The sequence below is a fragment of the Dendroctonus ponderosae genome, unplaced genomic scaffold, assembly GCF_020466585.1.
Source record: "Dendroctonus ponderosae isolate FM_Combo_2020 unplaced genomic scaffold, Dpon_F_20191213v2 Dpon_F_20191213_5, whole genome shotgun sequence".
Classification (NCBI taxonomy): Eukaryota; Metazoa; Arthropoda; class Insecta; order Coleoptera; family Curculionidae; genus Dendroctonus; species Dendroctonus ponderosae.
Genome location: NW_026018715.1, coordinates 14,631,419 through 14,646,882, shown reverse-complemented (window position 1 = coordinate 14,646,882; position 15,464 = coordinate 14,631,419). Strand labels below are relative to the sequence as shown.

Genomic DNA, 15,464 nt, shown 5'->3' with positions numbered 1-15,464 from the left:
AAAAAACCCTCTACTGCGGCAGATGCCCAAAAAACTTACCGGCAACTGGATTACAGCCGGAGAACGGATCGCCCTCAAACCCTGACTGGCAGCTGCAGATGGGCCGATGGTTGACCACGCTGCATTCGGCGTTGAAGCCGCAAGAACCCGCGCATGGATCCTTGCACTTCTGATTGGTGCAGGCCAAGGTGAGTGGACAGTCCTGGTCAATGGAGCATTCTGGACGGCAATTGGGCGCAACGCCGAACATCCCCGGAAGACACGAGCACACTGCGCGATTGTTGAGTGGTTGGCAGTCCGCGTTCGGCCCACACGGCGATGGTATGCATGGAGTTGGAGTGGGCGTTGGTTCCCCGCGCTCTGAAAATGCATTGAGCTGCTGAGCAGTTCACTGGGCTCAGGAAGCCTTTTACCTTCTGGTCTGCAGACAATGAAAGGGTCTCCGACGTAGTTGGGCGGGCAGCTGCAAATCGGGTTGTGGTTGGCAACCTGGCATCGGGCCCTGGCGCCGCATGTTCCCGGACAGGGATCCTGGCAGCGCTGATTAATGCAGGCCTGGTCTGAGCTGCACTCGGAGCTCACCAGGCATTCGGGCCTGCAGCTGGGCGGCTGTCCAAAGTACCCCACTTGGCACGAACATATTGCTTTGTCATTGCGTTCGCGACAGACGCTGTTTGGTCCACACGGCGACGGCTCGCATGGCTTGGGCCCTTAAAGTACCACAATTAGCTGGTCAAGTATGGACTCTTTGATTAGGTGGCTTACTCTCGACCACTGCAGGTGGCCTGCACCCGGTCTGCGGGTCTCCGACCAGGCCTCTGGCGCAAGTGCAAACTGGCACGTGGTTGAAGACGCTGCATTCGGAATTGATGCCGCAGAGTCCCTGGCAAGGGTCTCGGCAATGGCGCGACAGACAGGCCAGATGAGTGGCACATTCGGAGTTGATGGTGCATTCAGGCCTGCAGCCTCCAGAGTAGGGGTTTCCGATGTAGGGGGGAATGCAGACGCACTTCGCCGCTCCCTCGCTTACAGAGCACTGGGAATTCTCCCCGCAGGGCGATGGGTTGCACGGGTCTACAGCCACCACAGCCACTTTGGTGCAGCCGACAAAAGCATCGCCTGCAAAGCATCGCGGTGTTGATAAATAAACCACCCGTTAGTCCACACTCCAAGCACGTTGCTACATACCTTCATATCCAGATAAACAGCTACAGAACGGATTGTGCCCCACGACATGGCACTGAGCATTCGGTCCGCAGCTGGACACGCACGGATCTACGCATTTCTCGTTCACACAAGCTTGATGTTGAGGACACTCCTGACTGAGCATGCATTCCGGCCTGCAATAGGGCGGGCTGCCAATGTAATTCGCTATGCAGGAACACACTGGCCGGCTCTCCTTTATCTGGCAAATCGAGTTCTGGCCACACGGAGTGGGCACACATGGATTTATCGGTTCCTCAGTTGTAGATGGCAGTTCTTCCACCACGGGCGCTTGGCGGCAGTTCAAGAACGGATTGCCCTCCAGTCCTTCTGGGCAGCTGCAGATCGGGTTGTGGTTGATCACCGTGCAAACCGCTCCAGACCCACAAGTGCCTGCGCACGGGTCGCCGCATTTCAGATTAATGCAGGCCTTCGTTTGGGGACATTCTGATGTTGAAATGCACTCGGGTTTACAAGCGGGGGCTACGCCCTGGTAGTTGGGCAGGCAAGAGCAGGTGGCGTATCCTTGATGCGAAACCGAGCAGCGGCTGTAGGGGCCGCAAGGCGTCGGGTCGCAAGGGTTTTGAGGCGCCGGCGCCGGTAGGCTGGGGATTACAGCCTTGTAACAGGCCACAAACGGATCTCCTGTATGTTGAGGGGGGCAGGAGCAGATGGGGATGTGGTTGACCACGTCGCATTGAGCGCCCACTCCGCACACATCGCTGCAAGGGCTGGAGCATTTGGCGTTTATGCACGCTTTGTCCAATGGGCAATGGGGGTTGATAACGCATTCGGGGCGGCAGGCCAGATAGGGGTCTCCGAAGAAGCCCCGCTTGCAAACGCAGATCACCCCGGTTCCTTTCTCTAGGCAGTCGGCGTTCACTCCGCACCGCGGGTAGTCGCAACTGTCCTTGGGGGAATCTAAGAGAAAATCACTCTTAAGCACGCACTCCTACAACAGGCCAAACAACTTACCAATCGTAAGAGGAACACACTGCTGGAACGGGTCTCCGACCAGTCCATACGGACAGCTACAGATGGGCGTATGCGAAACCACAGAGCAAACAGCATTCACTCCGCATGAGCCTGGACATGGGTCGATGCAGTTGAACCGCATACAGGCTTGGTGGAACGGACAGTCCGCATTGGTCAAACACTCCGGCCGACACTGAGGGTTGTAGACGGCCTCCGGGCCCAAGCACGGGTCGCAAACAGCAATCTGCGTTCCATAGATGCTGCACTCCATACTGCCGCAAGGCGAAGGCGTGCAGGGCTGGATCGAGGTGTTGGTATGCTTGGGTGTGTCTTCAATGGGAGGTTGGATGCATTGCAAGAACGGGTCTCCGATAAATCCCTCCAAACACAGACAGGCTGCTGTATGGTCTCTAACTTGGCAGAAGGCGTTCACTCCGCACAGCTGTCCTTGCGAGCACGGGTCTTTGCAATGTCGCTCCAAACACGCCTTGTTAATCGGACAGTCCGAGTTGATCAGACACTCGGGTTGGCAGCCGATCTGCGGATCCCCATGGAAGTCTGGTAGGCAGGAGCAAACAGCGCGATTGGAGATGCTCTGGCACACAGTGTTCAGCCCGCAGGGGTTGGGCATGCACGGGTCATGTGGCGGAAGAATCTCCGGTATCTTGAAGCACCTAATCACAGGATTTCCCGTTAGCCCAGACTGGCAAGAGCAGACAGGATGGTGTTTCTCCACGCGGCAATCGGCGTTTACTCCGCACGAGCCTGGGCAAGGATCCCGACATCTGTACGAAATGCAGGCCTGGTGATCGCCACAGTTTTCATCCACCACGCACTCATAGCCGAAGCAACCGAGAGGCCCGGTCGGATCACCTCCCATGCCCTCCGGGCAGCGGCACAAAGAGTTTCCATCGGGAGTGATCACACATTGCGCTCCAGGGCCGCAAGGATTCGGCACACAAGGACTCGGAGGCTGAATCCTACAGCCAGTGTAGGGATCCCCAATAAATCCAGACCGGCAAAAGCATTGTTCCTCGTTGTTGGAGTTGTAACAATCCGCGTTAGCCCCACAAGGCCCCGGACTGCACAAGGGCTTCTCAATGGCGCAGCCCCGGAAGGGATTTCCATTAGTTCCATAGGGACAAGAGCACACAGGCTCCCCGTGCGGGTCGCAAAGGGCGCCAGCCCCGCACGGGTTGGGCTCGCAAGGGTTTCTGCTCTCGATGCAACCTCTGATGGTGTTGGGACTCTCCAGGAAACCAGGCAGGCAGGTGCATTTGGCAAAGCCATTGGCCAATATGGAGCATTGAGTGTTGGGCCCGCAGGGCGACGGATCGCATGGATTGCTGGGCAAACTGCATGGCACTTGGGGGGGCGTGCCTTCGAACTCCGGCAGGCAGAAGCAGACGGCGTTTCCTCCAACCACTCGGCAGCCGGAGTTGGGGCCGCAAGGATTCGGGGAACACTCATCGCCTTCTGGAACTGGAAACAAAGCGCTAGTACACTTGTAGGGGGGCGATTTTAAGGGAAACATACTGCAGTTCTTGAATGGGTTTCCAGTGAGGCCCTTCGGGCAGAAGCAGATGGGGTTTCCATTGTCCAGCTCGCAAAGCGCGTTGGTGCCACATGGGTTGGGGTCGCATGGATCAGAGGGCGGTTGGCAAGACACTCGCGCATCGCCTTGATACCCTGGGGGGCACTGGCATTGGGGCTTGTGCTGGATCACGTCGCATATGGCGTTGATTCCGCAGTTGCATGGTGAGGCGCATTGCTGGTTGAGGCAGGCTTCGTTAGAAGCGCACTCCTCATCGCGTCTGCATCCTAAGACTCCTAGGCACTCCACGTAGGCGTTTCCCTCATAGCCTAGTAGGCAATAACCAAATTACTCACTGACTGGGCTAGTAAAGTGGGAAACACTAAACTGACCTGGCAGGCAGACGCAAGTCGCCCCATGGTTCTTGGGAACGCACTCCGCGTTCTCTCCGCAAGAGTCTTCAAAGCAGGGATTCATGCATCTTCTGTTCAAACGATCGCAGAGTTTATTCGGAGGACAGTCCTCGTTGTATTGGCAAACTGGGGGACCGTTATCGGCAACTGGAAATTTCAGGGGTAGTGAACAGGCCGAGCCTACGCCGTACTGTGCCTCACCAGGTGCACAACCGACGAAACCATTCCCTTGGTATCCCTCCTGGCAGCTGCAGTCGCATCCGTGGTTGGTGTTGATGCAAACGGCGTTTTGCGCGCAAGGATTATGGACATCGCAAGGTCTTTGGCATGCTCTATCTATGCATGCTTCACTAATAGGACAGTCCTCGTTTGCTGTGCAACCCACTAATGAAGAAGGTGCGGAGGAGAGGACGCAAAAGACGTAAGATAAGTATTTACATTAAACATTGGGGAAATACAGCGCCCAACAAAGAAGAACATCGAATTTACATCAACGTATTTACATAGAGAATGGGCCAAACTATGCGAGATGCTAACTGGCTGGAACTTTTGTACTAATTTTGAAGCTTTTCAAAACGGGGTTAAACGTTACTGTTATTGGTTGATTAATCATTACTTGGTTTATTTGGTCTTTAGTCAATTGTTGCTGGCGTTGACACATTGTTCGTATATGTACATCTGGGGGCCATGCTGAGTTATGGGTGTTCCGCAACTTGAGCAATGATTAAGGACGAGGCGCGGCCTATTTCTCATATCTCAAAGTGGAGCGTGCTCAATTCAGACCAGCCTCCACTCAATCAACAGAAAGCTGGTGATAAAGGGGAGTGGGAAAATGTTCAAGGGGCCTCGCTTTGCGTTCGGTTACCCAATCAGATGACCTTTATCAGGCTAAAGTGGTGGAACAGTCCATGACTGGCAGCATGGCTCTTTGGCAAAACGAAGGCGCTCTTACTTGTGGGCGATTTGGAACATTTAATAGCCGGGTTTCCTTCAAATCCCATTGGACAAGTGCAAATGGGCCGGTGCATTTTAGCTTGACAACGCGCCCCTGCCGCACAGGCACTGGTAAATTCGCACGGATCCTGACAAATGGACATGTAACACGCCTCTGACTCGAGACAGTCCATATCAGACTCGCAAGGTTTGGGCGCCCTTTCGCCAGGTGGTTCTATTAGGAATGTTAACTGAATTAGTACAGTTTAGTACATTAATGCAACATGAGCTTTAAGGGGGCTTAAGGGGTCTTTCACGTTGCTGAAATGTAGCGCGGTATTTACATTAATTGTACTATTTTGTTTATCAGCACACCACAACCATGCAAAAAAGGTTGGCGCTCCTCAAAGGACTTGTTTGGCTTTGAAGCAATCTCAGAGTCTGTGGCTTGGAGGGAGGAGCGCCACCCTTCAGCTCACCGTAACTGTAATTGATTAACATTGTGCTAAATGGTTAAATCAATCTAGAATTACAACTGTTTACATACAAAAATCATACAAATCAATGATACCTTCTGAACGTTCGCATAGTGGGAGTGGACACTGAGATTTTTCTGGCCCACGCAAATAACTCAACGGCAAAAAATGGTCCTTCTAACCGGATTGGAAATTCTCGCCAAACTTTCGCTTTTGATAAGTAGCATAAATCTCAGTTTCCGCTGCCACAATGGCACGGAAATCAGCTTGCAACTTGAGTAATATTACAATACCTGGATAGCACATCCTGTGAGGATCCCCGTAATGGTGAGGCGGGCAAGTGCAATCAGCTGCATGATTCTCTGCAGTACACTTGGCGTTAGCACCACATAACCCTCCGATAGTGCACACGTTAATGCACTTTTTAAATATACAGACGTCCGCGTCTTCGCAATCATTGTCGACGAGGCATTCTACCGTGCGATTTGTTATTCCATTGGTGTAATTGCTAATCGATATCACACTGTGATTGGTCGCGATTACAACCGTTGTGGTTAAAACTGGTTCAGTTGTGGCTGAAAGTGTAGTAGGTTCCGTCGCAATCTCCAGTGCTTCAGTAGAATAATCCGTAGGCTCTCTGAGCTCCGATTGTTGAGTGGTCTCCTCATGCTGCGACACTTTGCTGACCGTAGTGGTTCCCACAGTGGTCAATTCCTCCAGTTGCTCAGTGGACATCTGAACAGTATGTCTGACTGCCTCAGTGCCTCCGCGTGCACTTTCGGTAGTAGAAGCGGCCTCCTGCATGGTATAGGCAGGAGTTGTGACTTCCACCACCTCGTTTTGGCCGATGTTGATGGTAGTTCTACCCAAAGTCACAATTTCCTCCACTTCTTTAGTTGAAAGCACCGTGCTGAACGTGGAAACATCCCCCAGATACTTGATGGTGGTGGTTTCCCTATAGCTTTCAGTGGTGCTCAGCTCCGGTTCCCCAGTAGGGGTAGTGAAAGTGATCGAGTGAACCAAGGGAGTTGTTGCCGTAGAAGTTTCCACTGGATTGAATGTTCTACCGGGGGGTTGCTGAGACATTTCCATTGGCCTTCCAGTGGTTGAAACTGGAGGAATCCCAGTCTGCGGGAACTTAACTGTAACTGCTTCAACAGTGAAACCGGCTGCAGTCTCCATAGTTGCAGTATAACTAGGAGGAGCTGGGGTTGTGCGGTTTTCACGCCAGGAGGACGCGCCAGTTGGCATGAGTGCATCCATGGAGGGAATCCTACCCGAGCTGGAAGATTCCTTTTCAAAGACCGTAAAGTACTTCTCAGTAGTGGGAGACAGGGTCGAAGGATAGTACGTAGTAAACTCATCCCCATTCTGCTTATTTCTGTACGAAAGAGTTTCTTGCGGCAAAGCGTGCGCCGTTGTCCCACTGGCAGCTTCAGAAGAAGCGCTAACATTTTCCGTTGTTATGCCTTCTGGAAGATCAGAGGTTGCATTTTGCTTTCCGGATCCAGTAGTGGTTTCCCCGACTTCTGTTGTGAGTCTTTCAGTGATTATTTGCTCAGTAGCTAACTTCGTCAATGGCTCCTCAGTGCTCTCAGACGTCTTCTGAGTACCTACAAACGGTTTCTCAGTCACCAACTTTGGAGCCGCTGTGGCGCCAAAAGTGGTTGAACCTTCACCGCCAGTAGTTGTTTCTCTAGATGTACTGAAAGGTTGATGGGCAGGGGTTTCTCTGCTTTTCTCTGTAGACACGAGCGTGGTGTAACCTGTGGTAGGCTCGTGTGGACTCGGGCTAGTTCCCTTATTAGCAAACATGCCCTCAGCAGTTCTACTAGTGGATCTTTCCGCAGTACTTCCCTGGGTAGATTCCGTACTTCCACCTTCGCTCACAGGCTCTTCAGTGGCAGCGTTAGGTAAGATTTCACCTGTAGCTGAAGATGCAGTTGTTCCTACTCCTACAGTGACAGTCCCATATTCCACCTCTAAACCAGTAGTCACTTCGTGCTCTGCAGCTGTTCCAGGGGACATAAATGTCGTACTTTCACCCAATGTAGAGATAGTACTGATTGTTCCAGCAGTGGAATACTCCGACCCCCTTCCCTCACTTTCAGTAGTTGAAGTTACTCCAGGTAATGGTTGTATAGTAGGCTCTACAGCCTCAGAAGTGCTGGCCGGGTAGGCTAAAGTAGATTTCGTGTCCTCAACTGTGGTGGAATAACTGGGTTGTTCTTCAGTAGTGATCCTTCTGGTAGTTTCAGGCTCTCTGGAAGAGATTTCTGAAGCACCACCAGAAGTTGGTGCGATGGATTCTTCTGAAACTTTAGTAGTGGCTTCCACGATGGACGAAGCTCTTGTTCCACTGGAAACAGTGCTCTGATCCGGGGTAGTGAGTTTGGTTGACTCAGTGGCTGAAGGCTCCTTAGTTCCAAAGTCTGGTTCGAAGCTAATTGGCATTTCCGTAGACGGTCCGTTTGTTGAGGTTCTTTCAGAGGATTCAGTCGATCCCGTTGTAGGCGTCCAAGTGGAAGGTGCAGAGCTAATCATTCGCTCAGTGGTTTCCCAACCTTCTTCAGCAGTTGTAGAAATCTTGCCTGTTTGCTGAACTGTCCAAAATCCACCGGTGCTGGATGTAGAAGGATGCTCAGAAGACTCAGCAGAACTCGTGGTTATTTCCTCAGTAGTCTGCGATTCATCTGGAAGTCTTGTGGTGTAGAATGCTGGTCCAGAAGAGGTTGTTTCTCTTTCAAGTCCCTGGACAGTTGATAAGCCTCCAGGGCTGGACTTCGGCGCAGTTGTAAACGTGGTTTCATAAGCGTTGGGTTTGGTTGTACCAGTCAAGCCAGCTTCCGTTGAAGTTGAATATTGAGAAGAAATTCCAGTAGTTGATGCCAAATGTTCAGTTGTAGTGTGCAACGTAGACCTCTGGACTTCTTCAGTAGTTGGAGCCACAGTTGAAGTTGCAACTCTTGCATTTTCCGTACCAGCAGCGGTTGTTAGTGTTGACTCTTCAGTAGCATGCTTTTCGCCTGGGATTGTAGAGTTTTCAGGTTCAGATGCTTCCATTGCTGGTACTGTAGGGCTTTGAATGGCTTCTACAGTCTCAGTGACACCAGCCTCTGCAGAAGTTGCGTATTGTTGAGTCGTTGCCTCGTTTTCTATTCCTTGCATTGTTGAAATTACTCCTGGAGTCTCATAGGGCTCTTTTGTTGATGTTGCTGTCGTGTGCGTTGATTCAGTAGTTGAAGCCTCAAAAGCATCAGACCCGGTTGAACCAGTAGAGGTTGAATACTGTGAATAACTCTCAGTAGTATATGCCGATTTAGTTGACTTTTCTTCAAGCTCCTCACTTGGGAGCTTCTCTGGTGTAGTTTTAGATGCTTCGTTAGATGGTAACGTTGAAGTTTGGGTGGTTTCAGCTGGAGGAACCTCACTTGAGCTGGTCTCGGACGCTTCTTTAGAAGAGACTGTTGATTCTGCAGAGGAAGACACTGTCGTTCCTTCATAAGTACTTGTTCCTGTTGCACCTGTAGGTGACCCTGAAGGTAACGGTGAATATTCGGAAGATTTTTCTGTGGTAAAACGCAATGTGGTTTGTTCCTGTCCAAGTTCTTGTGTAGTTGAAAAAATTTGCAGCGTTACTTCAGAGACACTCTTGGTAGAAACGGTTGATGCTTCCTCGGCCTTCAATGTTGTAGTATCAGCGTAGGTGGCTTTGGAGGGCTTGGAGTTCTCTAAAGGTTTTTCTGTAGCAGACGCTAAAGTTGAGAATTCCCCGGGAGTGAGTTCTGAAACCCTTTCGGGGTGTTCTGTGGATAGTTGCTTTGTTTCTGTCGTTGGAACTACGGTGGTTGTTTTACTGGAAACTTCCGCTTCCAAGGTAGTTGAAGCCTTTTCAGTGACAAATCCTAGTGTAGTAGATTGATTGGAAGAAGCTGTTGAAGTTATCATTGATTCACCCATTGTGCCATGAGTAAACGGAGCTTCAGCAGGCGTGGTATACTGTAAAGGTCCCTCAGAGCTATAACTGGAAGTCGCTGTTTGCTTCGCCAATTCTTCAGTTGTTGAGAATGTTTCTGGGCCAAACTCAGAAGTTTCTTTAAATGAGAAAGTTGATGTTCCCCCTGCTTCAGAAGCAGCACTAAAAGCTGGCGTTGTAGTTCTAGTAGCGTGAGCTAATGTTGTGGCTTCCTTAGCTATTCCTTCAACAGTTGGAACTCCTGGAACGCGTTCAGAGGAGCCTTCTGATGCTTCTTCAGGAGTAAATGCAGTACTGGTGCCTTCTTCCATAGCTGATGAAGACCGCGACAATTTTTCAGTGGTGAGAATCATCTGTGTGGTAGTTTCTTTTGCTAATTCCTTTGTTGATTCCATCAACTCGCTCTTTTCGGTTTTTTCACTCGCTGTTGATTCTTGTTCAGGAGTGGTACTTTGTACGTTCTGGCCGGTGATAGAGGAGATCGGCGTGTGTGAATATGCTTCAGTTCCAGTTTCAGTTACCAGGCTTTCAGAACTATATTCAGGAAAAACTGGAGAGGTTGAACCTGAAGATTTGATGGAAGTTTGCTCGTAAACATACGTTACAATTGGAGAAGTAAAGAAATGCGAAGTTTGATCTGAGGAGGTTTCAAATACTGCTGGTTTAGTGGACGCACTCAATTCACTTTCTGTTGCTTCTCGGGTAGTCGGAATGTATTCTGTAGTTGCTGTCGAGGTAGAACCGGTTACAAGCGTGGCTTCAGTAGCTAAGCTACTTGTCGTTTCACTTTTGCCATTGTCCCATTCAGTTGTATGCCTAGTTTCAGCTCCTTCAGTCCTCATTGAATAAGTTGTTGTGTAGCTGGGGATGATTCCCTCAGTAGCAGTTTGCTCAGCTTCAACCCCAGTAGTACTCAGTTCTAAACCTTCAGTAGGTTCTCCTGAACTGGACTCTGGAATCTTGGCCCCTTTTTCTGTTGCTTTGGACTGTTGAGTGGGATACTGTGTGGTAACGAACTCACTTTCAAAGGTCGTGCCTGTTGTTGCCGCTACCAGCTCTGGGCTTGCTTTTGTTGAAGCTGTAACAGCTTCAGATTGGGGCGAAGTTTGCTCAGTAGTTCCCCAGGGCGTTGTAGACGATGCAACCAAAGTTCCTGGTGTGGTGGAAACAGCTTCGTTTTCTTCGATAGTCGTTGGTTGCCCTGATGCCACTGTACTTTGCCTGATTTCATAAGAGTCCACTTCAGTAGTATGGTGGGCTGTCGCTGTAGTCGGTTGCTGATCTGAGCTTTCAGGTAAGGAATGTTCAGTTGTAGTTGGACCAACTGGTTTTGTTACTTCCCCAGAAACTGTAGGTGGCAAAGAAGCGGTGGAAGTTCGAGAAGTTGATTGCCCTTCCAGTGCAGGTGAAAACTCTATAGGCGATGCCGTTTCTGTGGTAGTGTATGTACCAAGTTCTTCTGTGCTGCTGCTGGTTTCAGAGGAAATTGGCTGTTGAGTTGTGCCAAGCCTTCCTTCTGTAGGTTGCCCAATCTCCATAGTAGTTGCAGCAGCAGTTTGCGATGGAAATGCTGTAGAAGTTGCCGATTTAGTGCTGGGGACTGTCTCGCCAGTAGTAGTGTAATCTACAAATCCTGGTGTGCTGCCGCCAGTTTCCGTAGCAATTGGTTGTTGAGTTGTGCCACGTTTTCCTTCTGTAGTTCCTCCAAAATGCGATATTTCCTTTTGATCATCTCGCACAGCAGCCGCAGGAGTAGTTTGTCTGAAATACTCTGTAGGCGTTGCCGTTTCTGCATTCGGAGCTGTTGGTTCTGTAGGCGTGTATGCCCCAAGTTCTTCTGTGCTGCCGCCAGTTTCAGAAGCAATTGGTTGTTGAGTTGTGCCACGTTTTACTTCTGTGGTTCCTCCAAAATGAGATATTTCCTTTTGATCATCTTGAACAGCAGCCGCAGGAGTAGTATGTATGAAATACTCTGTAGGCGTTGCTGTTTCTGCACTGAGAGCTGTTGGTTCTGTAGGCGTGTATGCCCCAAGTCCTTCTGTGCTGCCGGCAGGTTCAGAAGCAATTGGCTGTTGGGTTGTTCCGATTTTGCCTTCTGTAGTTTCCCCAACATGAGATGTTTCCGTTTGATCATCTCCCACAACAGTGGCAGAAGTTGTTTGCCTGAAATGCTTGGTAGGCGTTGCTGTTTCTTCACTGGGGGCTGTTGGTTCTGTAGGCGTGTAGGCACCAAGTCCTTCTGTGCTGCCGCCAGTCTCAGAAGCAAGTGGCTGTTCAGTTGTTCCAATTTTGCCTTCTGTAGTTTCCCCAACATGAGATGTTTCCGTTTGATCATCTCGCACAACAGACGCAGTAGTAGTTTGCCTTAAACGTTCTGTAGACGTTGCCGTTTCTGCACTAGGGGCTGTTGGTTCTGTAGGCGTGTAGGCACCAAGTCCTTCTGTGCTGCCGCCAGTCTCAGAAGCAAGGGGCTGTTCAGTTGTTCCAATTTTGCTTTCTGTAGTTTCCCCAACATGATATGTTTCCGTTTGATCATCTCGCACAGCAGATGCAGTAGTAGTTTGCCTTAAACGTTCTGTAGGCGACGCCGCTTCTGCAATAGAGGCTGTTGGTTCTGTAGGAGTGTTTGTTCCAATTGAAATTTTGCCTTCTGTAGTTTCCCCAACATGAGATGTTTCCGTTTGATCATCTCGCACTACAGACGCAGTAGTAGTTTGCCTTAAACGTTCTGTAGGCGTTGCCGTTTCTTCACTGGGAGCTGTTGGTTCTGTAGGCGTGTAGGCACCAAGTCCTTCTGTGCTGCCGCCAGTCTCAGAAGCAAGTGTCTGTTCAGTTGTCCCAATTTTACCTTCTGTAGTTACCCCAACATGAGATGTTTCCGTTTGATCATCTCCTACAGCAGACGCAGTAGTAGTTTGTCTGAAATACTCTGTAGGCGTTGCCGTTTCTGCACTGGGGGCTGTTGGTTCTGTAGGCGTGTATGCTCCAAGTCCTTGTGTGCTGCCGCCAGTCTCAGAAGCAAGTGGCTGTTCAGTTGTTCCAATTTTGCTTTCTGTAGTTTCCCCAACATGATATGTTTCCGTTTGATCATCTCGCACAGCAGATGCAGTAGTAGTTTGCCTTAAACGTTCTGTAGGCGATGCCGCTTCTGCACTAGAGGCTGTTGGTTCTGTAGGAGTGTTTGTTCCAATTCCTTCTGTGCTGCGGTGAGTTCCAGAAGCAATTGGCTGTTGAGTTCTTGAAATTTTGCCTTCTGTAGTTTCCCCAACATGAGATGTTTCCGTTTGATCATCTCGAACAGCAGCCGCAGGAGTAGTTTGTCTTAAATACTCTGTAGGCGTTGCCGTTTCTGCACTAGGGGCTGTTGGTTCTGTAGGCGTGTATGCAGCAAATCCTTCTGTGCTGCCGCCAGTTTCAGAAGCAAGTGGCTGTTCAGTTGTTCCAATTTTGCTTTCTGTAGTTTTCCCAACATGAGATGTTTCCGTTTGATCATCTGGCACTACAGACGCAGTAGTAGTTTGCCTTAAACGTTCTGTAGGCGTTGCCGTTTCTGCACTAGGGGCTGTTGGTTCTGTAGGCGTGTATGCACCAAGTCCTTCTGTGCTTCCGCCAGTTTCAGAAGCAATTGTCTGCTGAGTTGTTCCGATTTTACCTTCTGTAGTCTCCCCAACATGAGATGTTTCCTTTTGACCATCTCGCACAACAGCTGCGGGAGTAGTTTGAGTAATTTGAGTGATATACCCGGAGCTACTCAGTGCTTGATCCTTAGTAGGTTCAGTAAATTCTGTAGTGAATTCCTGTTCAGCAGGGCCTGGTGGCAGAGAGTGTCCTTCCGTAGTTGGGCTTGCAGACCCTTCAGGCACTGCGACAGTTGCAGCAACCTGGTCTTTCTCTGTTCGGGACAGTTGATGAAACGTTGTTTCAAAAGTTTCATATAGAGGAGTAGTAGAAGCTTCTGGCGTTGAGGTCACAGTTGTCCGTTTAGTTGTTGAGGCTTCAGGTAGGCCTGTGGAAACTCTCTCTTGCCTCTCCGTAGTACTTTGACTAGGAGTTGAGGCTGTTTTATCTGAAGCCCCTGATAACTCTGTAGGCTGTGTGGCAGTGAGCGCTACAGTTCTGCTAGTGGCTGTACTGGCAGTGCCACCTTCGAACGTGGTATCTGACGGTTCAGCCACTAAATCGCCCAAGGTTGTGTAGATAACAGTCGAAGGTGTTGTTGGCGGGTGGCTGGGTAGACCTTCCTTGGTGGAAGAAGGTTTGGTGGAGATTTCACTAGTCCACTCCAGATGGCGCGTAGTTTTGGGAACACTTGAGGTCGTTTCCTCCGGTTGGGGAGTGGAGTATTTCAAGTCCTCTCCGGTTGGTTGGGCGACAGTTGACTTACCTACCTCCAAGGTGATGACTTCAGGCTCCGTGGACTTTGAGGCACTTTCAGTGCTAGCAGTTCCCGTTTGATTTCCTGTTTTAACCACTTGATCGATGGCACTCTTTATGGTGGAGTATTGCGGAGTCACAGTTACGAACTTCTCTGTCGTTGTGGTAATTGGATAGATATGTAAGATTTCCTCGGTTGTAATCGGGGTTTCGGTGAATGCCTCGCCGGTGGTGAAAAGTGTGCTTTGCTCCGACTCCGTGGTATATTCCTGTTTAGGTGTTAGAGTGGTAGCAGAACTAGCGTTTGTTATTTGAGAAGAGGTCACGGATTGTGTTTCGGTTAGTGTTTCGGGTGTTGTAACCATATCTGTTATTGTAAAATAAACAATTCGCTGTGAGTTAAGTATATTACATTATCAGTGTGAACATGTTGGTGTGGAGTGACCGGCATGCAATGATCCAAGCAGTAAGCGCCACAGCTCCACCATCACCTTAACCTAGTAGGCTTTGTACACAACTAAACTAGAAGAAATCTTGTGAAACCAGTACAAAGTTCACATATACAGGAAAAAATTATCAGTCCTGTTTGACAGATTGCTTGAGCGCCATAAATGGAATAGATGTTGGTTGCTATTTCACACAATTTACATCATATTTCACATGAACAGGTTAGGAAGAATGTACAGTTAGATGATCTGCAAGAGAGCATTATCAGTCATGTCCATTTTGCTGATATTGATGGATAATCGTTCCATGTTCCACAATGTGCCATGTCTCAGTACCGATGACACGCGAGTTCCAGTTCTGGTGGTTTTTTTTGCATTTGATGATAGAGACAGGTTTTTGTTCTCGGGGGATTGGGGAAGTTTGGCAGGGTAATGACCATCAACAGCAACACACTTTGATCGGCGTGCTGCACTTGTGTCTCCAAATCAAGTGTTCGAAACCGATGCGTTTTTGAAAATAGTCAGGGACACAAATGCAACACTAATGTGAAGAAAATCGGCCAACAGCCACTTACCTTTGTAGCAGGCCTTGGTCAATGGGTTGCAGGGCACGCCCGGTGGACAGTGGGAGCAGTGATCGTCTCGCAGTTCTGCAAAAGGGTCATTGAAATTGAAAAAGATCATGAATGGCAGATATGGTTTGGTTGCTGACATGTGAGCTTCGGGGTCGAGGACATGAAGATGATGTTGATGTTCAACATCACTTGGATGGATTTAAATAAATGTTGAGCGAAAGCGAGTGAAAATCGTTTTGCTTGGTTTTTCGCTCGAACATTTGAGTCTTTTGGATCAAAGAACGAGTGGAGGTGCCTAACGTTCTGAGCACGATCTTCAATGTTAACTTCTTCAGTTTTCAAGGTAGATAAAGTTATAGATTTTAAGGTAGATAGAAGCTTCTTATGTGACAAACAATCCAATGAGCACAAAACACATGCCTGCGAATTTTTGCTTTTTGACTGAAAAATATTAAATATCCTAAAGTAACTCGAGTTCTAGATCATTTTCTTCAGAAGAAGGCGAGCACGGCAATGAGCTCAGCAAAAAGCACTCTATATTCTTCAGATCCGACAAAAT

The 15,464-nt window shown here is 49.4% G+C and overlaps 1 protein-coding gene across 1 annotated transcript in view; it reads right to left on the bottom strand.

Annotated features, from left to right (window-relative positions):
- Positions 1-10: 10 nt before the first annotated feature.
- Positions 11-15,464, bottom strand: part of LOC109534902 — a gene marked incomplete in the record, with an annotated part of 103,979 nt that continues 88,525 nt past the window's right edge. Inside the window, 11 exon segments of the mRNA XM_048666803.1 lie at positions 11-360; positions 414-710; positions 766-1,119; positions 1,189-2,124; positions 2,179-3,660; positions 3,715-4,041; positions 4,105-4,272; positions 4,327-4,509; positions 5,078-5,293; positions 5,828-14,251; positions 14,906-14,980. Coding sequence (XP_048522760.1) covers positions 11-360; positions 414-710; positions 766-1,119; positions 1,189-2,124; positions 2,179-3,660; positions 3,715-4,041; positions 4,105-4,272; positions 4,327-4,509; positions 5,078-5,293; positions 5,828-14,251; positions 14,906-14,980 — 12,812 coding nt within the window.